General features: G+C 47.9%; 2 protein-coding genes across 4 annotated transcripts in view; one reads left to right on the top strand and one right to left on the bottom strand.

Annotated features, from left to right (window-relative positions):
* The window catches only part of fhip2b (FHF complex subunit HOOK interacting protein 2B), a 10074-nt gene extending 3970 nt beyond the window's left edge, over positions 1-6104 (bottom strand). For all 3 annotated transcript variants that reach the window (XR_013125184.1, XM_076990301.1, XM_076990302.1), the window contains exons 1-13: positions 5890-6104; positions 5219-5297; positions 4777-4949; positions 4274-4378; positions 3898-4017; positions 3606-3761; positions 2978-3174; positions 2732-2849; positions 1868-1944; positions 873-1071; positions 557-726; positions 249-389; positions 8-98 (exon numbers count right to left, since the gene is read on the bottom strand). Coding sequence is in view for 2 of the 3 variants with exons in the window: in XM_076990301.1 (XP_076846416.1) it covers positions 8-98; positions 249-389; positions 557-726; positions 873-1071; positions 1868-1944; positions 2732-2849; positions 2978-3174; positions 3606-3761; positions 3898-4017; positions 4274-4378; positions 4777-4949; positions 5219-5297; positions 5890-5940 (1677 nt within the window). In the remaining variant the exon portion in view is untranslated. The remainder of the gene's footprint in view (positions 1-7; positions 99-248; positions 390-556; positions 727-872; positions 1072-1867; positions 1945-2731; positions 2850-2977; positions 3175-3605; positions 3762-3897; positions 4018-4273; positions 4379-4776; positions 4950-5218; positions 5298-5889) is intronic.
* Positions 6105-18118: 12014 nt separating this feature from the next.
* The window catches only part of kcnip3a (Kv channel interacting protein 3a, calsenilin), a 47610-nt gene continuing 38036 nt past the window's right edge, over positions 18119-27692 (top strand). Inside the window, exon 1 of the mRNA XM_076990320.1 lies at positions 18119-18275. Coding sequence (XP_076846435.1) covers positions 18270-18275 — 6 coding nt within the window. The 5' untranslated portion in view covers positions 18119-18269. The remainder of the gene's footprint in view (positions 18276-27692) is intronic.

The raw sequence follows: 27692 nt of genomic DNA, 5'->3' as shown, positions 1-27692 counted from the left end.
CCCTTACCGATTTAAGAGCGTCGTGGACGTACGTGTCATATCCTGCTCCCTGCACGAGGTGAGATGTTTTAGCCTCTTGAGGAACTAAACAGAGAAAACTGACAGAAAAAGACAGAGGAAAACTGCAATATTAATACACCTGCAGCAATACGTCACCAAAACATGACCTCACAGAATCTGGTACCACCTGCCCTCAACCCATCACCTAAACATGGAACAAAACGCGGAACAAAGTGGGTTCATGGTACCTGTTGACGGTTTCCGCTATCTGTGTGTGCACGCTGGGCTTCCTCTCGCCCCGATGACCGGAGAGAACCATCAGGGGCTCCGAGCCGCCAAACTCACTGTCTGTGTACATGCCTGTGAAGAAAGGATCCTCCTCCAGCTCACTTAGAGAGCGAGGGAGAGAGAGAGGAGAGAGAGAGAGAGAGAGAGAGAGAGAGAGACAGAGATCAAAAGACTTGAAGATGGAGTATGTACTATGGGACAGAAGGACCAATGACTTTGACAGTAAATATCTTGGAAATAGGTTGTGTTAGTAGATCGTTCTCCTCACTCAGACTCCTCCAAAACATCAGGCTCTGCTCCTGGTCTTTCGTCCCCGCCCCCTGAGCCTGGTAGCCTATAACAGCGCCCCTCCAGATTCCGCAGCACGAGATTGGCCAGGATGTTTTTATTGGGCTTCTTCAGGAGCTCCTCAAACAGCTGTAAAGTGGCGATGCTAATCTGTAAAAAATATAAATGCATTAAAGAAATGAATAAATACATAAATTAAAATTTGGTATTACTGCTACAATGGACTAGGAATGAAAAGGTTTACTTAAACTTAAACATCACATTTCTATAATAGCCACTATAATAAGAACACACGCCTCATCTGAGATGTGGTCGCAGTGCTCGATGAGGTGGTAGCGTAGCAGGTGTGTGTGTGGGGGGGTGTCGGCCCGCTGCTCTGGGTGTGTGTCGCTGCCCAGCAGAAACAGCGCCATCTGGTTCAGCAGCGACAGAGACTGGATGTAGCGCACGCAACACGACAGCAGGGCAGTGTGGGTCAGCACGCTGACCTCTGACCTGCACCGCCACAAACACACACAAAAAAGAGAAAGACAGCAGGTTGTGATGGAAGACAGGAAGATCTGGCACGCACGCGCGTACACACACACACACACACACACACACACACACACACACACACACACACACACACACACACACACACACACACACACAGAGAGAGAGAGAGATCTGTGTATAGAGAGTAACATTCATTCCATGTGGTTTTTTTTTTTTTTTTTTGTTATTACAGTGGGGAAAATAAGTATTTATTCAGTCACCAATTGTGCAAGTTCTCCCACTTAAAAAGATGAGAGAGGCCTGTAATTGACATCATAGGTAGACCTCAACTATGAGAGACAAAATGTGAAAAAAAATTGAGAAAATCATTTTGTCTGACGTTTAAAGAATTTATTTGCAAATAATGGTGGAAAATAAGTATTTGCACAATTTGTGAATGACTAAATATTTATTTTCCCCACTGTACATATATAAGCATATCTGTCATTAACGTAATGCCCATTACCATTAAAATACCTCAGGACAAATCTTTAACTTAATGTCATAACCTTTAATTCGATAAATCCCTAATTGCATATTTTTGTTCTCAGAAAAACAGTGATTGTGTGTAAATGTTTGTACCATGACAAAAGTTACAGGAAGCAACTGTTACCTCTAGAGAAAAAAATCACAAGGTTTTCAGCATGGAAACACACACATTATTATTTTCCTGTAAAAAATCCCTGAGTCAATGCGAGCTGACCAGGGTGCATAAACGTTTCCTGAGACGCGTGAGGACTCAAGTCTGACTCACACTTGTAGCAGCTGAGGCTGCACGAGTCCTGTGAGCCAGTACTGGTGAAGGGCCTCGGAAAGTTGAACAGCAAAAACCTACACACACACACACACACACACACACACACACACACACACACACACACACACACACACACACACACACACAAACATCAAACACCGATCTGTACAGCGAACACTTAGAACCTCAAGCTTGGCTCGACTTGAAACTCCATGCTTAAAGTCTCATGGAAGACAAAGTTCCAGACTATTCTCCGTCCTGGCTCCAAGATGGTGGAACGATCTTCTATTAGCTGCTAGGACTGCAGAGTCTATTGCTATCTTCAAGCGTAGGCTGAAGACTTACCTGTTTGTTGAGTTACCAGAGCACTAACTCAGTTGATACCACTTGCTGTGTTCTTAAATTGTATGTCTGTCTATGGTTACTTGTGCTTCTTGGCAAATGCCTAACTCGCAAAACACTAGGTAATGATATTGACTCCTGTAGTTTAGTAGTAGTCTGACTCAATGGTGTCTTGAATTCTGGCCTATCTGTACTATTTCCTAGGATGTATTCTGTGATCAGAAGCAAAGCACTTTGTAAGTCGCTCTGGATAAGAGTGTCTGCTAAATGCCGTAAATGTAAAACATCAGGTAGGAGCAGGGGAGGTGTGTGTGTCCAAAGGTAATGTATGGGCCGTATAAATTGTTAATCGCTGGATTTGTTATGCTGCATTCAATTGTGCATAGTTGCTTTTGATTTACATTACTGTTGCCTGGGAGCAAAACACATTCAGAGATGATCTGCTAATAAGGCGAGTTGTCTGGTATTATGGATGAGTACCCTGGAGTGAAAGCTGATTGGATGGTGTTTGTGTGTTACCTGTGGGGCTTCGTTAAGAAGCTGGTCACAGTAGTCCAGCCAGGAGAAGAAACGGTCTATGTGCTCCTGTCCAGGGGACTGTGGCTTCTCCCCGACACTGTCCTCAGTCGCCTCAGCCCTGCCCAGGGAAGGTTTACTTATCACGCCAGTGCCATCTCCACCACACGAGACAATAATTTCACTCACACACACACACACACACACACACACACACACACACACACACACACACACACACACACACACCTCCACTGCTTGAGGGCGTAGCTCTGCAGGTCTTCTGGGTGGATTGCGGTGGGGATGGTGCTGTAGAGTTCACACAGTCGCTGTGCCAGCAGGACACAGAGCGGAGTTCTCTGGGCCAGCAGCTTGGCTGCCTCCACCTGAGGGATACTGACCAGAACCAGCACACTCTCCATCGCCCGCAGAGCCACCCGCCTTGTCTGATAAACACACACACACACACCCACCCCACAACAGCAGTATAATGATTATTTCAGCCACAATAACAAAGACGACAACACTATGCCCAGAGGTGTATAATCCAGGTTCAGAAAGTAAAAGTCCTCACCAGGATTTTGCTCAGGCTTCCTGGATTGTGTTGATTCCACTAATTTTAACTGGATTGCACTAATTAGAAAATCTAGCAAGCTTGAGCAAAATCCTGGTGAGGACTTTTACTTTCTGAACTTGGATTATACACCTCTGACTATGCCCGGTTCCTCTTGCTGCTTCTGTTGTCCAAGCTCAAATGTTCATGAATAAAGGCTTAACCTCTTTAATAAAAGTGAAAATACTTCCAACTACCATCACTTTTCTCCCCAAAACCAAAGACAAGCAAACCGCTGAGTGCAAACAACAGGGAGGAGCTCACCTGGCTTCTTGTTAGGTGGATGAGGACCTGGATGATACCCTGCTGGGCGGAGCTGTGAGGGGGAGGAGTCTCTGGAGCAGACGCCCCACCGGACTCCGCCTCTACTCTGCCCTCCGACACGGAGCTGGAACGCTGAGGTTCGCCTTCCGTGGTAGTCTGTTCCACAGCCATCGTCAAATTAGGACAATCATTTACTCATGAAAAACCTCCAATCTGCGTGGTTAAAATCAGCGCAGACATCCACAGAGCTTAACTGAGGACTCGGACATTAATTCACAGTGAAGCGTCGCACCTCTAAGATGTAGTTAAGGATGTAGGGGTCTTTCCTCACTCTGGAGCAAATGGCAAAAACAAACTGAGCTTCTTCTCTCTCCGTCTGGGAGTCGGGGAGGCCACACAGACGGATCAGCTTCTGTAGCAGGGAGACAGATGAAGACTCAGACCCCACAGCCAACCAGGAGGACCATATGCACTCATGCCCCGCCCCCCTAGGGGCGGAGCTGCACCCACAGCACACACTGATGCACTGCTACAGCCTTCCACAGAACTGCTGCTCTTTAGCGTTCAAGAACCTGTCAATCATGATTGACGTGTGCGTTGTCAACACTGTTCCTAACATTGATACTACAAGCACTCTTTATGTTTGTATATGGGCGTCAGCGTCTCACCTGTGCTGGCCGATACACGTTGATTATGTGGAGGACTGGCTTCTGAATCTGGGTCAGGACTTTAGTGAAAAATATGAGCACCTGCTGGCTCATTCCAGGAGGATACTGAGCAGAAAAAAGGCTTTGTAGATCTTTTGACATACACATCTGGCATATTGAATACAATCAAATAGTGATTCCAGTATCTGTCATCACATGAAGGCCACGCAGACATACAATAATTCAGTCTTCAGCTACTATATTTATATTATATATATATGTGAAGCACAAATCACATCAAGAATGTTTCATATTCTAGGTGCTTATTAATTAAAGCCAAAACAGCTAAATGACCCTTCACCACACACACACACACACACACACACACACACACACACACACACACACACACACACTGTGTGTTTGTGTTACCTCTGCGTTTCCAGGCCCATATCCAAACACACACACATCTACCTCACTAGCCACCAGTAGTGTGTGTGTGTGTGTGTGTGTGTGTGTGCTACCTGTGCCTTCCCCAGTGTGCAGAGGGTCTCCAGCACTTTGTGCTGCAGCAGGTACTCCAGACAGGGTCCCGTCTCCTCCTGTTCCTGCTGGTTCCTCTCCTCATAAACCAGGATGTCCAACATCTGCTTCAGTCTCCAGGGGATATCCGTCTGCTTCACGGGCCGACTCTCATCTACACAGCACAGGGGGAGACGCGTTCACACAGCAGTCTGTAACAGTAAGGCACTCTGTCTGATATTAAACAAGAACAAAGACCCGGATTACTCAGACAACAACGAAATATACTGCACTTAATAATATGTCCGGCATTTTAGAAGTATGTACAGTAGGCCAAAATATAGTTATTTCTACTAACACACGTTCCGGTTTGGATTGATCTTTGTGTGTGTGTAAAAACTGGCATGTATTGATCCTCAACAGTGACGATCTCACAAGTAATACCTGTAGTTTCAATGTAATAGTTGGTGATTCCTTTCCAGTGATCAATAAATGACTCCAGCAGATTGAGGGACGGCTCCCTCTGCAACAGAATAAGAGACACAAGAAGTGGAATAAAGTCGTGCAAGGAGCGACCCAAGGGAACTCCTACACGTCCTTGTTCAGACCTGCAGGAATGTGTAGCCTGTTCAGACTCCAGACCCAAAACAAACCGATCCTGACAGCGATTAACACAGCACAGTATCCCCCATACAGCAGCTAGCAAAACAAAACACGTCAAACGGTTGTCAACGTTATACAACCTTTCACTTGGTTCCTATATGAAGTTAAAACAAACTCGTGGGAGCAGCTGAACCTTTTTAGGTGGGATTAAAAGTTATATCCGGTGTCATTTCTTTCTTTTTGACGTCTTAACAGCTCAGCAACGTTAGCCGCCAGGCTAGCTGTCCCTCCAGCAGGCTAATGCTACGCAGTCCTTTAAAAGTGGCGATATTTCATTACCGTCGCTTTCACTCGGCGGGTCTGTGGGGGTTTGGGCGCTTTTCAACCCAATTCACCCCGTTTACAGGGTGTGTTAACAGGCCCAGTAACCCGACCCCCCCTACCAACTAACCCGGTTTATAAACACCGAGCCTCCCAACTTCACAAAGTTGCCTCGCCGGCCCGTAACTCACCGTCTCCAGCGCCTGCTGGAAGAGTGTGGTCAGCTTATTGAACACGTCCATGTTTCAGGATGTCGTCGGGACACTATAACTCGACGGTTCGCACATCGTATCCGCCTAAAACCCAGTTCACGTCTGAATACATGGGTTCACATCGACACCATCTCTTCCCGACGTGGCGTGTGGTGTCTGCGGCCCTGAAATGTCCCCCGTACGCCTGAACGAGGCGTGTTTTCACACTCCACACGTCTATATACACGTCTAATATACATACAATATACACGGAACTGTGTTTTACATACATGTTATTTTATATGTGTGTAAAACTATCATTTAATTCAGTTAAGTCACTGTAGTGTACGTAGGTAAGATGAGTACAGATATTAGAAATCTGTAGTAAAATGCACAGAGCTTCAAGAGAAAGCAGGACGTTTCGGACAGAGGTCCTTCAACATTCAGATGAATACATTTCGTTTAATATTTACTGCAAACTTTGCAGAAACTAATCTACGTTTTTGTACTCGGTTGCCAGTTCAACTATCAACAACCAGCAGGGGGAGCAAGTGTATTTAGGAATTGCGTTCTTACAGACGTTTAACGTGACAAAATAATAATGGTCTAGGTGTCATAACAGTGTTATGTTCATTGTGTTATTATATTAAGCGTATGTCCCACCTCCCAGCTCACCTGTACCAGGTATTCAGCGCTCTGGATAACCTGTTTCAGTGTGGTGGGTGCAGGGACCATGTGGACCATCTGTGGGACACTGACTACATCGGGAAACTGATATAGAGAAAAGAAAATAATGTCTTATTATAACACACTGTGAAAATGTGCTCATACCAAATTTGTGTGAACAACAGGAGATTTATTTTAAAATACATTGGATGGGAAAACCAAGGTATTTAATCAGAACGTGTGTGAAGATGAGGATGGGACATTTAGATCTCCAGGCTGGGGGAGATTCTGTGACTGACATATATCTGTGAAGAGCTTTAAGCTTTTGGCAATGACCATCACCATTTTTTCATTATCATCATCATGAAAAAATGCTCTGGTATAATAAATCAGTAAGAACACAGGAACGGCTCAGCTGATAGATCGTCATTCACTCGTGATTCCTCACAGTGTTTCTGCGTGTTTACAGCTGTCTTAGGTTAGAGGGGTCCGTCACAGGGGTCCACCTAAGTACACATCTCTTTTAATGTGTTCTTCCAAGTGTTCCTCCAGACAAACGCAATACAGTGGCCAGTTAGATGTACGGAAATATATTTATAATAATTAAGTGCACAAGATAAAGTTTGTCCTTAAAGCTCTGATTTGGATAATTCAGACTATGAAATCCAATTAAAAATTTCAGATTAAGGGATTACCAGTTCAGGTCAAATGAGATTAAACTGGCTGTAATTAATTTCACCTTTCCAACTCATCCACTGTCCCTTCAGACCCACTCCTTGTATGCAAGTCTTGATTGGTTAATACAACCAAACTACGTCATTTTTAGTTGCTGATTACAGAGCCCAGGATTCACAGGTCATTTATTTTAGTGATAGCTTTAAGGCTGTAAAGACAGTTTAAGTAAACTGTTCTTAAACTAAAATCACTCAAGACAAGCTCTGTATGCTGTGGCTGTTTAGTGGTAGCAGGACCTGCATACAGACATAACTCCAAGCTGTGATTTTATCTAGACAACATTGCTGTTTCTCCATCACTCCCCATCCTCCACAGGATGACCTGTGGATCACCGAAAACATTAATCAAACCCCCGGTCCTGTAGCACAGACGGTGTGCCACTACAAAGCCAAAAACCTGGCCTTTGAATTAACACCTGAATTAGGTGCTAATGCATTGCAATAGGTTTTAATTCAACACTTGGAATTGTCTGATGCATGTTCTGTTAAATGGAGGCGACTGGCTCTGATCCACTATCATCTATTTTTCACAATAATTCACACCAGCCATCTTTCCTTCCTTTGGGAATAATCTATAAAAATAACTTTAAAGCACAAATAGGAAGTCAAAAACACATAATTCACGTTTCTCCATAATCTGTTGTTTGTAACCGAAATCTCTTTAAATGTTAATTGAAGGGTGTACGGTGCCCTGCTCTCTCCCCCTCTCCCCCCCATACCGCCCGCTCTCATAATTAAACCACAGAATGCCTCTGATCCTCCAGGGGACCCTCGTGCACAGAGCAAGCTAAAAATAGCAGCGGCCATTCAAGTTTAGGCTGAAGCCCCTGCACGCTCTGCCCAGACCTTTCTCCTACCTCATTTCGTAGCCTCGCTCTGGTTTCCTGCACATTCCCATTCATTCTCTGCATCCTGTCTTACCCCCTTTCCCCCTCTTTATTGTTCTTCACTAGGCTTCTCTGCATCCCCGACATTGCTACTTAGCAACAGTCTCCAGGGCTACAAAATCTGTCCTGTCTCCACTTTTTTATTCTGCTTGTTCCTTTCTGTAACCATCACTACTTTTTTCTTCCTGTCTATCAGCTTCGATGTCTCACTCTTCGTCTTAGGCAGAATGTGAATGACAGTCTCTTTCACTTGCCCTTTTCTCTGTCTTTCTCTCTGGGTGTCTGTCTCTCCCCCCTACCAAGGATAAGCCTTATGAAATCCCTTCACTATTCTAATCAAATCCTGATGCTATGGCTTTAGAGAAGGTGAAAGATTATTCCATGGTTTGGGGGATTTTATGCACGCTCACAGCAGAGGACTTGCATTGCACACATACACAAACATTTGAGGCCCCACTTGTTATAAACATTCTCACTGTGTTAAAGTCAAATTCACAGCTCACAAAACGAACCAGCTATAAACAATCTACAAATTCAGCTCTTGAGATTGAGTGGGCAACGGTTCTGGATTGACTTTCATTCAGTCTACAACATTCACAAATACTGCATATTCTAGAATAATGCGTGTGTCACATCACAGAACCAACCTGACTACAACACCCAGAATCCTTCACTCTCCCCAGCCCGAACAGCCATCATACGATCATCACCACTGGATCATTGAGTAAACCTGTGTCACTGTCCCATTAGATATTTAAGCTCACCTCCCCTTCTGTTAGTATTACTCCCCTACCATGTGGGCATACCGAGCGTCTCTAAGTCTGTGTTTCTGGTTTTGTCTCTAGTCTGCTCCCTCGGATTTGGTCGACGGATTTGGTCGTTGGTCTTCACCCCTGTCTTTTTTTGGAGTTCCCCGCGTTATATGTCGACAAGTGTCACGGACTATGAACCTGCCTGTCTCTAGCCAATCTATACATTTCTGTGTACGCATTAAATGTATAGATGGGATTAAATCTGCACTCGTCTCTCTGATTTTGTATCGTTACAGAGTGCAGATACCATCACAATTATGTTTTCATCATCTTACATAATCCTAATGTAATACATTACAACAATACACAAACAACAGTCTGATCTTCAATTCCTTTTCTATCACGCTGTACTGTGAGTATAGACCTTCTGACATGTATGATATCTTGAATTCCTGCCAACACCAACCCAATGACACTCCAGGCCCGTAGCCAGCATTGTGATGGGGGGGATCTTTTTCCCCCAAAAGTGGAGTGAGGGGGGGGGGGGGGTTATGTCTTATATGTTTCCTCTATGATGCGCCTATAGCGACCGATCGCCAGTGGTTGGCGCCAGAGCGAACTAGTAAGTGGGTTTTCCATCCACCGAGTTTTTGCGCATTTTGAAAATGCGCATGAAAAAAGCTGGATGGAAAAAGACCAAAATTCGAAAAAAGCCCCAAATATCGCAAAAAAGATGTTTACGCTAGGAGGAGGTGGAAAAGTTAGACTATCGCATCGCCAAAATTCGGAAAAACTGGATGGAAAAGGGTTTTTCGCATAAACGATGACGTATCATGCCTCAAGTCAAGTGGTTCTGTACATGATCGCGATGTAAAGATGGCAAATGCATACAAAAACAGTTCTGGAGAGAGCAAAAATTGAATTTAACTTCTCCATGTAAAGAAAAGAAAAAGAAAAAAATGTTTCACAACCTCAACGTGCAAAAATGCGTAACTGCCAGATGGACGTAAAACCACTATTGTTTGGCGTCCTCTCACGTGATCTAAAGTTTATTCGCATAACTGTAATGAATGGAAAGAAGGCCTAATTCACATTTTTTTCTGCCGAAACTTGGAAATTGCGCATTATTTTTTCGAAAGGTTTGGATGGAAACCCGAATCATAGATGTAGATCGAAGATAAATAAACTAGATTTTTTTCAGCGTGAGAAATCGGATGTATGGCGTGAGAGCGTGCGAAAACGGTCAAATGTGCGTGTCTCACGCTCATTGCGTGAGAGTTGGCAACACTGTTATAAGTTTGTTGTGAGTTTGTTGTTGCTGTCCTTATTTGTTTGTCTGTATATTCACCGGAGATTAACAATTCATTCATTGAATAGCCTACCTATCTTGAGGGGCATGTGTGTACGGAGGGAGGGTGCGGGGGCGAGGGGGCGGGGGGGGGGATCGAACGAACCCTTCGATCCCCCCTGCCTACGGGCCTGCACTCCCTCCAAACAGCTACATGGTCAAGCGCTCGGGTGACTTGTTCAAATTGTCCAGTATGAAAGAAAATTGGGAAAATCCAAAATCCATTGGTTTGTCTGAACTCAGTGAAGAGGGTGTGTGACAGAGATGGCCAGAACACACCTTTCTCACCTGTAAGACCTGGATTCGAGGCCTGGTGTGGTTTCTCCTGTCAGTCTTCACTGCAGTCTGCTAAGCTGCTTTTTGATTACTTTCAGAGAATGAATGCAGCTGCGATGAATTGGCCAGGAATACCAGTGGCAGTGTAAAGGCTATTTTTAACTGCTTCTAAAATAAGTCTTTCAAATTCATCTCTATTTATAGGTTTTCAGTAAAGTTTCAGTGTTTGATTGCTTATTGACTTGTTAAATATGAAATCCTGATGGCATGGTAGTGGGTGAAAGATTACTGCATGGTGTTGTGGGTGAAGCATTACTGCATGGCTTTGGGGTGTTGTGGGTGAAGGATCATGGGGACGGCTGCATGGCTTTAGGGGATTGATATGCTCATCAGTGGTCCTGCATTACACACCCGAAGAAGACCCACTTGTCATAATCACTTCTGTGATCTTCTGGGATCAGATTTTTAAATTGTGGTAAATTATATTGATTTTGTTGCTGGGAGCAATACTATTACTGTGAGGAAGAAAGAGATGATTCAGGTTCAGGTCTACGGATTCAGTCTTATATTGAATAAGAAGAGACAGTCATCTTTCATCTTTATCAATTTCTACAAACATTTTGGTTGATGAAGTCATGCAAATTCAGACAACACAGGGTAATCACGCAACATTCAGTGACAAATATGTCTATAACCAAAGACTGAACTGCTTTTAAAGACCTATGTTAGCACCATCCCACATTTCTTCTCCTAAGTGATAACAATGACTAATCTGTCACCAGCTTCCTTATCATTGCCATGACACCGAACCCAATGCTGAGGCAATTGGTCAAAATAGTTCAAGTCTCCTCCCATCTTCACTTCAGCATCATAAATCACTCTCTCTTTCCTGCACACAAGGACTAAGTCAATGGGGTGATCTGTGACCTGCATCTCGGCTATTGGGAAGTGGATCTTTCATCCTAATGATTATTGACTCAAACACAGGAGCTAAATTAGACCTGCCATTCCAACTTGAGAGAGACACACATAGAGAGAGACACACAGACATACAAATGGGAAACACACACATAAGACATATATAGAGAAACACACATCAAGAGAGACAGAGAGAGAGAGAGACACACACACAGAGACACACATAGAGAGAGACACACAGACATACAAATGGGAAACACACACATAAGACATATATAGAGAAACACACATCAAGAGAGACAGAGAGAGAGAGAGAGAGACACACACACACACAGAAAGGCACACAGTGAGAGTGAAACATACAGAGAGACACACACATAGAGACACACACATGGAAAGAGATACACACATAGAGATAGAGTCACACATAGACACACACAGATAGAGAGAGAGATTCACACATAGAAAGAGACACACGCATAAAGAGAGAAACATAGACAGAGAGATACACATAGAGAGAGACACACACACACACACACAGACAGAGAGACACACATAGAGAGAGAAACCAACTACAAAATAAGCAACAGCCTGCTGGTAATTCCTTCATTAAATCTCTTTTTTATTAATGAAAAGAAAACAAAATAGCTGCTTTGACAAAAAGAACAAAACAACATTAATCTGAGCGGATTCTCTCTACACATGGTGTTCTTCTTGTCAGGACTTAAAGTCAAGGATGCAATTAACCCCTTTTTACTAAGCTTCTTACTGTAAAGACTTATAGTCCATTTAATTAAGTCAAAGCCAAACCGTTCTCTAAAGCCAAATGGACCTCCTGAACAAAACCCTCATTGTGTGAAAGGAGAACAGGGTAAAAAAAATGTTACAATGAATAAATCGTGTTAAAATAACATCTATGATGTTTCGTACTGCAGTCATGGCCTGGTGGTAGGGAACTGGTCTTGTGACCGGAGGGTTGTGGGTTTGATTCCCAGACCTGAGGTGCCCTTGAGCAAGGCACCTAACCCCAACTGCTACCCTGGTGCCGGGCTAGGGCTGCCCACCGCTCTGGGCACGTGTGGTCCACAGCCCCCTAGTAATCACTAGTGTGTGTGTTCTAACTGCACAGATGGGTAAATAGCGGAGGACAAATTTCGATTGTGGTGAAAAATCACAATTGCCAAAATGTGGCCCATTCACATTTAAGGGCTTTGTGTGTTGCCTGGTCATAAATGAGCATTGTAAGAGTTAATGTAACTCTGGGATTTCTGCTGTGTGGGCAGAGATATTACATTGAGAAAGTTATTTTTAGAAATTATATTTTTTCTCCAGAGGTTTGAAAGGAAGTTTCTCAAAGTGCTGGAGGAAAGGTTTAATTGGCGATGCACATGTAGCTTTGGGAGAGAAAGAGAGAGAGAGAGAGACTGAGACAGACAGATGGAGAGAGACAAAGGGAGAGGTAGAGAGAGTGCGAGAGAGAGAATTTGCCTGGCTGATGTGGTCTGCTCATTAACGCTGAAAAGAAGAGCACAGGAATGGCGTGGGAGAAGAGGAAGAGGTATCGTATCAGACAGACACAGCTGTGTAGTGATCAACATGCATTAGCCCAATACATACCGACACCAGTCTCACTCCCACTACACTGCCTTCATCCAGGCCCTTAACGAGGAATGATGTAGTTGTACTGGACAGCTATAATTGGCTATACCCTGTGTATTAGAAACATATCTAATAAAGATTACATTAAAGGGGATGTTCACCTTTTTACTAATTTGATCTGGAAATAGAAAGCTATCCTAACAGAACACTGCAGCTCATATGCAGTTTGCTAAAGATCATGTGCACATATTCACACAATAATAGAATTTTTTTCTGGTATAAATGAAATGTGTTGGAGAAATGGAAAACACTGCATTTCAGCAAGTGTTCTGCCTTCTCATGTCAATTCAGCATTATGTCATTAGTGAAAGGTGGTGGTGGTAGTACTACGGCTTGGGGCTGTTTTTGCTGAGTCTGGGTCAGGATGGGTTGCCATCATTGATGGATAAATAAACTCTGAATTCTGATTTCTACCAGAGAATTCTAAAGGAAAATGTCAGAATGTCTATCCAGCTATCCAAATCTCGAGAGAAATTAAAATATTCAGCAAGACAACATCCCTGAGCACTCGAGTTGGTTCTCTGAGTCTCTCCCGGATGACCGTCCTCTGTATCTTATCTCTAAGGCAGAGTCCGGACACCCTGCGCAGAAAACTAATTTCAGCCGCTTGTATTTGCTATCTTATTCTTTCGGTCACTACCCAGAGCTTGTGACCATAGGTAAGAGTCGGAACGTAGACTGACCAGTAAATCGAGAGCTTTGCCTTTTGGCTCAGCTCCCTCTTCACCACAACGGTCCGGTACGGCGTCCGCAACACTGCAGCCGCAGCACCCATCCGCATGTCAATCTCTCGTTCCATTCTTCCCTCACTCGTGAACAAGAACCTGAGATACTTAAACTCCTCCACGTGAAGCAAGGACTCATTCCTGACCCAGAGAGGGCACCCCACCCTTGTCTGGCTGAGCACCATGGTCTTAGTTTTAGAGGTACTGATTCTCATCCCGGCTGCAACCTGATCCAGTGAGAGCTGCAGGTCTCAGCCCGATGATGCCAACAAGACCACGTCATCCACAAAAATGAGACGCGGAATCCTGAAGCCACCAAACCGAACCCCCTCCGCCACTTGGCTACTACACCGAGAAATTCATAAAAGTTATGAACAGAATCGTTGACAACAGGCAGCCCTGGCGGAGTCCAACTCCCACGGGGAACCTGTCTGACTTACTGCTGGCCATGCGAACCAAGTACAGGCACCGTACAGCCCGTAGCAGTGGGCCCCGTACCCTATACTCCTGGAGCACCCCCCAGAGGAATCCCCAAGGAACACGGTCGAATGCCTTCTCCAAATTCACGAAACACATGTGGACTGGTTGAGCAAACTCCCATGCACCGTCTAGTACCCTCACAAGGGTGAAAAACTGGTCCAGTTCTCCACGACCAGGATGAAACCCACATTGTTCCTCTTGTAACTGAGACTCAACTATAGACCAGACTCTCTTCTCGAGATTCTCTTTTCAAAATTCTGTTTATTTTAGAATTTGTCTTTATATTACAGGGACTTTTAAACTTACTCTTCATTACTTGGTTTCCCCAATAGTTTGTTATGATTTATGTAGGGAAGTTTAAACCACTTAAAATTCAATCACAAAGTGAAGAGAACCAGTAATGTCGCCTCTTATCCATCCACATTGTCACGTAGGGCAACGCCCCCTCTCGTAGCTGTCACTCTGGGTTCCCTCATGTCCGTGTTCCCTGCCTGTTTGTCCCGCCCTGCTCGTTTGTCTTCGTGTTTCCTTGTTTGTTGCCACGCCCCAGTGTCATTGTCATCACCTGTCCCTAGTTTAGTTCCGTGTATAATAGTCCCTGTGTCTCCCATGTCTGTATCGGTCTTTTTGTCAAAACCTGTTCTGTGTGAGTACTGCCGTTTGTAGTTTGCGCTTTGTTACCTGTGTTCCTTGTATTTTGCCTGTCCTCCCTGAGTTAGTCTGCTTTGTTGTTTTCCTTGTCCGTATTCTATGCCTTTGTACATTTCGTGTTCTGACTGCCTACCCGTTATGACCCATGCCCGTGACTTCGACTCTGCTTATGGAATTTCCCTTAATAAATCTCGCTCTCCTCAGCGTTTGTGTCCGCCCCCCTGTTCTGCGCTACGCAGAACGTTATATAAAGACCGATCTTACAAGGACACAGCGAGGGAGCGAGACTCTGGTGAGTTTAATCGCTGTGATGAGATGTTGGCTGGTTCGGTCCAGTTCAACTCTCCGATATCGCAGCGTGAACGAACCAGAGACAGAAATTCCCCTGGCGCTGTGGGAACACGGAAGTCTCCACGCGCACCAACGAAAGCCCAGTCACTTTCGGTTTCGACTGGCTTTCGCGTCGAGACTCCTGTTGAGCGCTACGTGTCTGCCCGGCTTGATCACTATAGGGAGGAGAAACCTATAGTACAAGTCGCGGGCAGACGGATTGAGTGCACAGACTGGCGTTTGCTAAACCCTCGGTTGGCTCTCGATGGCTTCTGCGAGCTCCCGACGCCTCAGAGGAGGCGGAGCCGTCGCAGAGAGAGCCGCCGAGGGGCTTCTGTGTCTGTGTGTTCTTCCAGGCTCAACCCGGACCCTGAGGAAGAGGACCTACCGCCGCTGATCCCGCCGGCTACTCCACACGACACCCCCAAGTATTTTTTGGGGGGGAGTACGAGCCACGTCGGCTTGGCGGACACGCCCCCCGATGACGTCAGTATGGTGGCTCCGCCCCCCGAGGACGTCGGCTTGGCGGACACGCCCCCCGATGACGTCAGTATGGTGGCTCCGCCCCCCGAGGACGTCGGCTTGGCGTACACGCCCCCCGAGGACGTCGGCTTGGCGTACACGCCCCCCGAGGACGTCGGCTTGGCGTACACGCCCCCCGAGTGCATCTCCTCACCTCAGGTTCCTGTCCCCGCTGCCCGTAGGCAGTTCGTGCCTGTTCCTGTCCCCGCTGCCCGTAGGCAGTTCGTGCCTGTTCCTGTCCCCGCTGCCCGTAGGCAGTCCACGCCGGTTCCTGTCCCCGCGACCCAGGAGAGGTCGTCCACGCCGGTTCCTGTCCCCGCGACCCAGGAGAGGTCGTCCACGCCGGTTCCTGTCCCCGCAACCCAGGAGAGGTCGTCCACGCCGGTTCCTGTCCCCGCGACCCAGGAGAGGTCGTCCACGCCGGTTCCTGTCCCCGCGACCCAGGAGAGGTCGTCCACGCCGGTTCCTGTCCCCGCGACCCAGGAGAGGTCGTCCACGCCGGCTCCTGTTCCCGCTGCCCGCCAGCGGACCCTGCCTGTTCCCGCTGCCCGCCAGCGGACCCTGCCTGTTCCCGCTGCCCGCCAGCGGACCCTGCCTGTTCCCGCTGCCTGTCTGCCGGCTCCTGTTCCCGCTGCCTGTCTGCCGGCTCCTGTTCCCGCTGCCTGTCTGCCGGCTCCTGTTCCCGCTGGCCGCCGCCCGGCCGCGCCTGTGCCCGCTGGCCGCCGCCCGGCCGCGCCTGTGCCCGCTGCCTGCCGCCCGGCCGCGCCTGTGTCCCCAGAGACTGTGCTGCCCTCCATTGGGCCTGGACTTTTTGTGCCCCCTGCTTTGCCCTGTGATCCTGTCTTGTTTCCCATGTTCCCCTTGCTCCCGTGTCCTGTGCCTGGTTTTGTGTTGGTCCCAGTTCCTGTGTGTGTACCTGTTTGTGTCCTCGTACCCGTCCCTGTGTCTGTGTCTGGTCGTTTCCTCCAGGTCCCTGTCCCCGTGTCTGTTCCCCAAGTCCTGACCCACTTTGTTCCTGTCCCGGTCTCAGTTGTCCAAGCCGTGTTTGCCTCCGTGTGTGCCTCTGCCCTGTCCCCTGGCCCCACTCCCGTGTCTGTCCCCGGTCCTGTCCTGTCTGGCTCTGCTCTTGTGCCTCGCCCTGGCCCTGTCCAGCCTCCCTGTGTCCCGTGTCGTACCACGTCCCTGTCCAGCTCTTGGCCAGTCTCCATGTCCCCTGTCTTTGTCCCTGCCATGCCCCAGGTCCCATGTCCTCTGGTCTGTCCTGTGTCTGCTGTTCCTGTCCCTCGCCGTGTGCCGTAGTTCCCTGTCCTGTCCTAGTCGGTGTCCCTGTCCTGTCTGCCCTTGCGTGCCCCGGAGTGGCACGCTTTGAGGGGGGGTTCTGTCACGTAGGGCAACGCCCCCTCTCGTAGCTGTCACTCTGGGTTCCCTCATGTCCGTGTTCCCTGCCTGTTTGTCCCGCCCTGCTCGTTTGTCTTCGTGTTTCCTTGTTTGTTGCCACGCCCCAGTGTCATTGTCATCACCTGTCCCTAGTTTAGTTCCGTGTATAATAGTCCCTGTGTCTCCCATGTCTGTATCGGTCTTTTTGTCAAAACCTGTTCTGTGTGAGTACTGCCGTTTGTAGTTTGCGCTTTGTTACCTGTGTTCCTTGTATTTTGCCTGTCCTCCCTGAGTTAGTCTGCTTTGTTGTTTTCCTTGTCCGTATTCTATGCCTTTGTACATTTCGTGTTCTGACTGCCTACCCGTTATGACCCATGCCCGTGACTTCGACTCTGCTTATGGAATTTCCCTTAATAAATCTCGCTCTCCTCAGCGTTTGTGTCCGCCCCCCTGTTCTGCGCTACGCAGAACGTTACACACATATTTGTTGAAAGTAAGGAGAACGTTAGTGTAGAGGCGCTGTTGTTTGAGTCCCGTGTTGACTTGTGACTGTGCCTCATATCTTAGGTGCTGAACTGGTCTGTGTTATGACAGGACTGCGTGATTCACCTCATATCTTCTGTCTTCCATCCCTGTATATATGTATATTTTTAAAGGACTTATTCACTCTTGCAGCACCAAACACCGCGTCAGTTTCCATGTCCGCTGAAAATGAACGTTGTGAAGTGAGACCTGTATTAACTAACGACGTCCTTAGTCCACCTTTACTTACCAATCTAATGCTAATACCAGATCTCGATAAATGAAGGCAAAATGACATGACACACAAGCACGCGCGCGCGCACGCACACACACACACCTCCACCTCTCCCTCTCTCTCTCTCTCGTGAGGTGCGCGCAAGAGAGGAAGAGTGGAGAGATTGCCGGAGCTTGGGTTTTCCCTCTCTTGCGCTCCACTTGACGGATCTACGCAGCACAAGCGGGTCCTTGGACATCGAGTCGACGAGGAATTCCTCCCCTGCACTTTAGGAGACGCCCTCGTGTCCTACGACGACATGCAGGTGAGTTACGCGAAATTCCCACGTGTAAATGCAAAGGATAAACCAGTAAATAAAACACAACAATGCACAACACAATCCGAAATTGCGGAGACAAGCGGTATTTCCCAGTTTTCTCTGCATGACAAGAAGATTTGCTCTCGGTGTTAAGTTGTTTTGTCGTGAAGTTAAATCGTTGGTCTTTAAGTGTCGTTCAGAACTATTGCGCGCGCGTTTAACCGCGACGGGACCGCGTCCTTGGCACGCGCCTCGCCACCGTGTCCGCGTGCGCCGTGATGACAGGAGTCACCCATGCTTTAACTGTAATGACGTGTTGACATTTTTTTTCATATCCACGGTGCGTTTGTTAACTCAGATTTAAATTAATTTAAATTAACGTGAAGTTCGGTGATCATCAACGGGGATCACCGCATCATCTCAGTCGCGTGCAGGTCATTTCAGGTCAGGTAAACGAAGGTAGACGTTGATGTCGTGTGTACCCCCCCCCCCCCCCCACACACACACACAGAGTCACCGAATGTAAGAGGTTTGCACTTTAGGAGAATTTGATCTGAAAAGTCTTGTGTTCAATCTGATCATGATGATGTTAGGATGCTGCCAGGAGTGCCTCGTGCGCTGGCATGCACGCGTGAGTCAGTGCATTCATCATATGGACGGACTGCTTGGGTCGGTATGTGGACGTTATAGTCTTGTGTTGTGAAGAATGTCGTTCTGTTCACACGCCAAACTCACCTTCATAAAAGGTTAATCTCGACAGTTTCTGAATAATTGGCCGAATTAAACGCACTTCTTGCTGTTCAGAGCGCTCGTTCCCCGCACGCAGCTGTTTTATGTATTTCGAGAGCTTCTAATATGTGAACAGTGGATGGATTTTTCTCTAGAGAACGCGCTAATGCAGGCCCGAGAAGCAGATTGCAAATGGTTATAAACCTCGACAAACAGCAGAAACAACGCAGTTTAACTTACAGCAATTAGGCAATGCATTTAGTCATTTTCTTCGGTTAAATCTTCATATTCTTTGCGGGTTATAGGAGCTTGGGGCTCAGCTCAGCAGTGGAATTCTACATTAATTTCATCTGTTTGCTTTTCACTGAAAATGAAACTTTACAGGAGTGGATTGGAAATGCAGCGTTATTTAACACTATAAGTTGTACTTGAGTGCATCTACTGTATATTAATCTTCTGTGTTTGTCAAAACTATTTTGTTTTCTTATTAGGTTGTGATAAATGAGCTGATGTTAGTGAAATGTCCATTTAATCTACCGTTGTAAATGGAATCAGTGCAGATGCTGTATCTAGAGTTTCTCTCTGCAGCTCACTCTGGAAACCAAAGACTATACTTTCAACCTCTTACATACTCGTACAGAGTAGATTTAAAACACAACACACACACACACACACACACACACACACACACACACACACACACACACACACACACACATACATGGTGGCTGGTCAGATGTGAACTGATAAATAATTTGGGGGCATGTGTAACCCACACTATTGATAAGTGAAAGACGGAAGTAACAAGCTCAGAGAGGGATGAAAGAAAAGAAAGGAAGAGAAGTAAGGTGATCTGGGGCGTTAATCATAAGTAGCTGACGTCCCTGGTGCTACCACTCACTTTACCCCAGCACTGCCCTCATCAGCCCACAAGTCTTTTTCTGTGACAATGTTTTTTAGCTGCTTTACAAAGAACCAAGACAGCTAAAAAACATTTTGCCGCCCGACGTTGGGACTTTTGAGTAAATATTGTCAAGACTGGTATAAGCGTGGGTTCATGTGTGGGGCGAGGCAGTGTTTTGAGGCTGAGGAGATTCCTTTCTCTGGACAGCAGCTCAGGGTGTGTCCAGCCCCGAGGGAGCGTCTGAAACCGTGTGAGGGAGCGTCTGAAACCGTGTGAGGGAGCGTCTGAACCCGTGTGAGGGAGCGTCTGAAACCGTGTGAGGGAGCGTCTGAACCCGTGTGAGGGAACGTCTGAACCCGTGTGAGGGAACGTCTGAAACCGTGTGAGGGAACGTCTGAACCCGTGTGAGGGAGCGTCTGAAACCGTGTGAGGGAACGTCTGAACCCGTGTGAGGGAACGTCTGAAACCGTGTGAGGGAACGTCTGAAACCGTGTGAGGGAGCGTCTGAAACCGTGTGAGGGAACGTCTGAACCCGTGTGAGGGAGCGTCTGAACCCGTGTGAGGGAACGTCTGAAATCGTGTGAGGGAACGTCTGAACCCGTGTGAGGGAACGTCTGAAACCGTGTGAGGGAACGTCTGAACCCGTGTGAGGGAGCGTCTGAAACCGTGTGAGGGAGCGTCTGAAACCGTGTGAGGGAGCGTCTGAAACCGTGTGAGGGAGCGTCTGAACCCGTGTGAGGGAATGTCTGAACCCATGTGAGGGAACGTCTGAAACCGTGTGAGGGAACGTCTGAAACCGTGTGAGGGAACGTCTGAACCCGTGTGAGGGAGCGTCTGAAACCGTGTGAGGGAGCGTCTGAAACCGTGTGAGGGAGCGTCTGAAACTGTGTGAGGGAGCGTCTGAACCCGTGTGAGGGAAATCTGAACCCGTGTGAGGGAACGTCTGAACCCGTGTGAGGGAACGTCTGAAACCGTGTGAGGGAGCGTCTGAACCCGTGTGAGGGAACGTCTGAACCCGTGTGAGGGAGCGTCTGAACCCGTGTGAGGGAACGTCTGAAACCGTGTGAGGGAACGTCTGAAACCGTGTGAGGGAACGTCTGAAACCGTGTGAGGGAGCGTCTGAAACCGTGTGAGCGAACGTCTGAACCCGTGTGAGGGAACGTCTGAAACCGTGTGAGGGAACGTCTGAAACCGTGTGAGGGAGCGTCTGAAGCTGTGTGAGGGAGCGTCTGAACCCGTGTGAGGGAATGTCTGAACCCGTGTGAGGGAACGTCTGAACCCGTGTGAGGGAACGTCTGAACCCGTGTGAGGGAACGTCTGAAACCGTGTGAGGGAACGTCTGAACCCGTGTGAGGGAACGTCTGAAACCGTGTGAGGGAACGTCTGAACCCGTGTGAGGGAGCGTCTGAAACCGTGTGAGGGAGCGTCTGAAACCGTGTGAGGGAGCGTCTGAAGCTGTGTGAGGGAGCGTCTGAACCCGTGTGAGGGAATGTCTGAACCCGTGTGAGGGAACGTCTGAACCCGTGTGAGGGAACGTCTGAAACCGTGTGAGGGAACGTCTGAACCCGTGTGAGGGAGCGTCTGAACCCGTGTGAGGGAACGTCTGAACCCGTGTGAGGGAACGTCTGAACCCGTGTGAGGGAGCGTCTGAACCCGTGTGAGGGAACGTCTGAACCCGCGTGAGGGAACGTCTGAACCCGCGTGAGGGAGCGTCTGAACCCGTGTGAGGGAGCGTCTGAACCCGTGTGAGGGAACGTCTGAACCCGTGTGAGGGAACGTCTGAACCCGTGTGAGGGAACGTCTGAACCCGTGTGAGGGAGCGTCTGAACCCGTGTGAGGGAACGTCTGAACCCGTGTGAGGGAACGTCTGAACCCGTGTGAGGGAGCGTCTGAACCCGTGTGAGGGAACGTCTGAACCCGTGTGAGGGAGCGTCTGAACCCGTGTGAGGGAGCGTCTGAACCCGTGTGAGGGAGCGTCTGAACCCGCGTGAGGGAACGTCTGAACCCGTGTGAGGGAACGTCTGAACCCGTGTGAGGGAACGTCTGAACCCGTGTGAGGGAGCGTCTGAACCCGTGTGAGGGAACGTCTGAACCCGTGTGAGGGAACGTCTGAACCCGTGTGAGGGAACGTCTGAACCCGTGTGAGGGAACGTCTGAACCCGTGTGAGGGAGCGTCTGAACCCGTGTGAGGGAGCGTCTAGCATGGGAATGGAAGCAGAAGAGTGGATCAGCCAGGTGTGGACTGAACGCCAAGTGGGAATCAGTGGAGAGACTCAGTTCTCCGGGCGGGTCCATGTGTCGAGTCATACGTGAATTACATGGAGATGTTAGTGGGGTTTCTGTTTATTTATTGTATGGACCATAAGGCTCCACACCCACAAACACACATGGCTGAGCTCAGAATTCTTGCAATTAACGACGACTGCAATGAGATCTGTAAACAGATTTGTGCCTTGAAAAAAAATTGTATCATAAGAGGAAGCAATACATTTTCTAGTCAAGCATGGAGGTAAATGTAGACTATTGCTAAATGTACCTCCACGTTCCTTAGCAGTGCCATGTGAATCTGGGCTGTCCGACTCTTCTCCTGGCCTTCTGCTGTCATGATCGGGTTCACCTGGCTGTAATCCGCAGATGCTACTGAAGATCTTGATTGAGTGGATCAGATGTTACAGATCAGGGTTGGAGCTGAACCCTGAAGGACTGTAGACCTCCAGCACCGAACGTGATGTAACGGATGCGCTGTAAACGTCAAACCGATCTGTATTCATAACCAGAGTGTCACGTCGATAACCGAGCCGGCCGTTTGAATCGGTTTATTCAAAGAGGAAGCACTAGGGTCTAACGCGTCATCAGGAGTGATTCGTTTATCGTAATTACTGTTGATTTGATGCCAAGCGCATAGGAGTGTTTGATGGACGTAGTGGGCGTGCGAGGGTTTACAGTGAGAGAGAAGAACGCAGAGGGGCCAGGATCCACGCAGTGAGAGTGACATGGCGTACGGCCTAGACTCTAGGGCCATGGAGCGTATCTCGAGTGCCTGTGGGCTGGAGATGAGGACAAAATTGTACGTGCCATTTGATGCCAATTATGTTTAACAGATTACTGCATTACAGTGCAGAGTCCTATTAGAACCCCCTTAAATGATAAGCTGTATGGTTTGTGTGGGGTTATGGGTAATTTAGTGTGCGCCTGAATGGAAAATGGAAATGTGTCAAAGAAATTAAAGAAAACTGTCGAGAATGTAATCGGTAAATCTGTACTCAGTGCATAATGTCTGGGTGTTATCTACCACGCCACTGAGTAACCACTGAGTAACCACTGAATAATGGTGCTGAAGAAGCAGTTAAACTCAGCCATGCTGATTTTTCTTTATCAGTGCCAGAACCTGACAGAACCTGACAGAACCTGTCAGAACCTGACAGAACCGGTCCACAGTCAGGTCTGAGGTGTCCCTGCGGACCCATTCGTTCATTTTGCATGTGTTCATGCACTGGCGTTAGAAGCAGGAGTGGCACTCAGAGATGGTGTACACACACACACACACACACACACACACACACACACACACACACACACACACACACACACACACACAATCCTTGGAGATTCAGCTCTATGCATATGAAACATTTACAGGCATGAGAGGAAAGCAGGCACTCGACACGTGTCTGTGCATGGACGTAGCGTGCAGGTGCACATGTATGCAGACGTTAATGTGCACATGTATGCAGACGTTAATGTGCACACGTATGCAGACGTTAATGTGCACACGTATGCAGACGTTAATGTGCACACGTATGCAGACGTTAATGTGCACATGTATGCAGACGTTAATGTGCACATGTATGCTGACGTTAATGTGCACACGTATGCAGACGTTAATGTGCACACGTATGCAGACGTTAATGTGCACACGTATGCAGACGTTAATGTGCACACGTATGCAGACGTTAATGTGCACACGTATGCAGACGTTAATGTGCACACGTATGCAGACGTTAATGTGCACATGTATGCAGACGTTAATGTGCACACGTATGCAGACGTTAATGTGCACACGTATGCAGACGTTAATGTGCACATATATGCAGACGTTAATGTGCACCTGTATGCAGACGTTAATGTTCTTTTGAATTAGTTAAATAGATACAAGTGAACACTTTCAGAGTTATGAACTTTACTTGTACAATGAACACATCACACACCAATACGAAAATCCAACATGCCTGTACACACACTCGCTCGCACACACTCGCTCGCACACACTCGCTCACACTGACCACATCCATTACTGTTAATACACCCGTTGTCTCCTAGCTTGCCCAGTAATTTAAGCCAGGCGTCCACACGCACACACACACACGCGCACACACACACACACACACACACACACACACACATACACCAGGGCCGGCGCCAGAACATATACAGTGAGGGGGCGTCAGAAAATTTCGGGGGGGGGCGAACGTAAGTTGTTGAGCGGGGGGGGGGGACATAATTTGTTTAGCGGGGGGGGGGGGGGGGGGGGGGGGGGATGGGTGCGTGTAACGATTGTCGAGCGGCCGAGGGGGCACCATGTAGCGATTGTTGTAAAATAAATGGGTCTTATTTTTTACATTGAGGGGGCGGGACACCTCGCCTGAGGGGGCGACGCCCCCATTCGCCCCCCCCTGGCGCCGGCCCTGACACACACACACACACACACACAGTGGCTCTCACAGTAATGAACAGAGCCGATGTCCACCCACTCACAGATGCAATGCCACCTCCACAGTACAACACACCACAGAGCAGACTCAAATAGCAACACATACATGCTGACACACACACACACACACACACACACACACTGCATAATACCTCCTCCTCTCACTGAGGGGGGATATGGCTATTATGGAGACTTTTCTGCCAAAAATAAGCAGAGATTGTGATGGAGAGGAGAGTTGCCACGACGATCATTCTTGGTCACGCTTGCGTGACAGTGCCGCCCCAGGAAGGAGACGCAGGCGGAGACAGGAGCCGTGTGACATCAGAGCGCACTCCTCAAACGGGAGCTGGAGTCAGGAGATGTGCTCTCTGTTCCCGCTCGCTTCCTTCCCCTTTATCTCACCCTCACCTTCTCCCTCTCTCTCTCTCTCTCTCTCTCTCTCTCTCCCAGCCCCACTCTCTCACCTGCGGGAATATGGAACATCATTTCACTCCTCTGTTGGCACACCCAGACCTTTCCCAGTCCGCTCTGAATGGTCACTCAGTCCCGTATGAATGACTAACCACAGCCCATGCTCCGCTCTGCCAAAAAACACCATGAATCTAAAGGTCCGCAGATGACAGTCCACAGTGTGGCTTCTGCTATTTCTGGAATATGGAGTTTTCTAGAACCATTACACTTTAAACAGACTTACATAATGCCTTTGCTATTTGTGGTCTAGCGTCCAGACCCGATGCGGTCCGCGTTATCTAGCGGTGTGAGACGCGTGGACGAGGTTCCAGACGTCTGCTGGCCATCCTCGTGTGTGCACGGTTCCTCCGTGGCTCGGATGATGTGGGTGACTGACAGCAGGGACACGTCTGGTCATACATCATAACGGTTCTGTTAGACGTTATCGGGGAACAGGAGTACGGAGCCCATGGACTGGGTGTCTTTCGTTTGAATGAGCGATGAGGTATAAGAGAGACAGAGATGGAGTTAGAAGAAAAGAGGAAAGAAGAAGAGAGAGAGAGAGAGAGAGAGAGAGAGAGTGTGGCAGAATGAGAGGACTGATGGAGTTATAGCAGGTATCAGGAGGAATGGAAGCAAGATAAAACAGCAGAGGGGAAAGAGGGAGACTAGCTCCTCCACTGGGAGGACAGTGTGTGTGTGTGTGTGTGAAAGCCCCCCACCCCCACCTGAGGCTGAAGGGTGCAGCAGGTGTTGGAGCTGATGGAGGTATTTCTCTATTGCTCTTTCTCTCCTGCCCCCTCTCCTCCTGCACAGAGGAGCGTGTTTGCAGGCTGGTCTAAAAATAACCTCTCCGTCAGTGTCTCGCAGTCTGTGGCTCTGTGAGATAGCCTCAGGAGCTCCAGGAGGCAGTGTACATAACTTATTACCCAACCCACACAGTGCCCTCCTGTGCCGTCCACTCACACAGGTGCTCTCCCTCTCTTCTCCCTCTCTCTTCATCTCGTCTCCCTCCCTCTTCCCCTTTCACTCCCCCTCTCTAGACCTCTCTTTTTTTCTCTCAAACTGTATCATTCCTTTAGACATCTCTCCTGGATTGACGTTAACAAAGGTTTTGAAGAGGAAGGGTTGATGATTCTGATTTGTGTGTGTGTGTGTGTGTGTGTGTGTGTGTGTGCGCACATCTGTGTTGTGTATATATGATGTTTCTTAAATAATGAGTGTGTTCATGGTTCACTGTGATTATATCATCCATGATCTAAACTTCTACATACAGTATCTCACCCAGCCTGTGACTAATACTGAATAATGGATAAGTTCTGCAACACTGTTCAGTCTCAATCTCCCGCCCGCTCTCTCTCTCACTCTTTCTCTCTCAATCTCTCTCTTCCCCCACCTCTCTCCCTTCCTCCTCTCCCTATTTCTCTCTCAATCTGTCTCTCTCTCCCTCTTTATCTATCTCATTCTGTCTCTTTCCCCTGCCCTTTCTCTCTCTCTCCTGCCCTTTCTCTCTCTCTCTCCTGTTCTTTCTCTCTATCCAGCCCTCTCCCCCATCTCTACCTTTCAATCTCCATGGTACCAAGAACTGAGAGATGTTCTAAAGGCTTTTAGAATGTTCTTAGAATGTTCTAGAATGTTCTTGTGCACTCCTGTCTCTGGCGTTTGGACCCGTCTCGCTGTCAAACACAGGGACACTTCCAAGGGCCCCTAAGTCTTTGTCCACGGCTGCAGTTTAACCCTCTGCTCTGCCTTTGGTCCCATGTGTACCGCCACCCACACTCTCCGCATATGAAGATTAAAATGTCACATTAATTCCTCATGAATCTGGGTGAATCTGGGCCTGGATAGACGTGTGAGGCAAACCAAATGAAAGAACATCACTTCAGTCTGATCTGTGTTTTCCTCGCCATCTCTCGAACAGCGCAGCTATAGTAGAGAGTGCTGTATGTGTCTGATGGCTTTTTCGTTAATGGGATGGACACACTCGGATCAAGCGCACACATGCATGCACACACACACATGAATATACACACATCTCATGGCTTCTTGCGTCAGCATGAGTGAAGTCGAGGTTCGTGACATCAACCCCCAGGGACGGGGCTCCAATCCAGCCCAAGATAACAGTGTGTGTATTACATTGTCATTGTTCATTCACGTTCCTGGAAGCACAAGCCTCAGTGTATTTACACCAGCACAACTTCACTACCTTTCATGCAAAGATCTTTTGATGAGTATGTGAGATATTTTTAACTTCCACATAGGGTTGTTATGTAACCCACTGCCTTTTTCTGTCTGCCTTTCCCCTCTCACCCTCTCATCTTCTCTCCTCCCCTCCTCCCTGTTTGTTTTATCCTCCTTGTTCTCACTCTATCCCATGGAATACACAGAAATAGTACCACAAATGTTTCCCTTGCCAAGTCCAGTCTTCCGACCTTACCCAGACCCACTATCGTCGTCATTTACACGCGCGTGCACCACTCCGCCCTCTTTCTGACATTTATTATACTCGTGGTAATCAATGTGTCCCTAAAAAAAGAATAGAGTCTTCCTGTGTTTATATTTATTTTTCTCAGGGGTGGGCATGTGTCGACTGACTGGTTTTCACTTCTCCACTTCCTTCCTTTGCTCG

The sequence above is a fragment of the Brachyhypopomus gauderio genome, unplaced genomic scaffold (assembly GCF_052324685.1).
Source record: "Brachyhypopomus gauderio isolate BG-103 unplaced genomic scaffold, BGAUD_0.2 sc74, whole genome shotgun sequence".
NCBI classification, from domain to species: Eukaryota; Metazoa; Chordata; class Actinopteri; order Gymnotiformes; family Hypopomidae; genus Brachyhypopomus; species Brachyhypopomus gauderio.
This window is presented reverse-complemented; position numbering and strand designations above follow the sequence as displayed.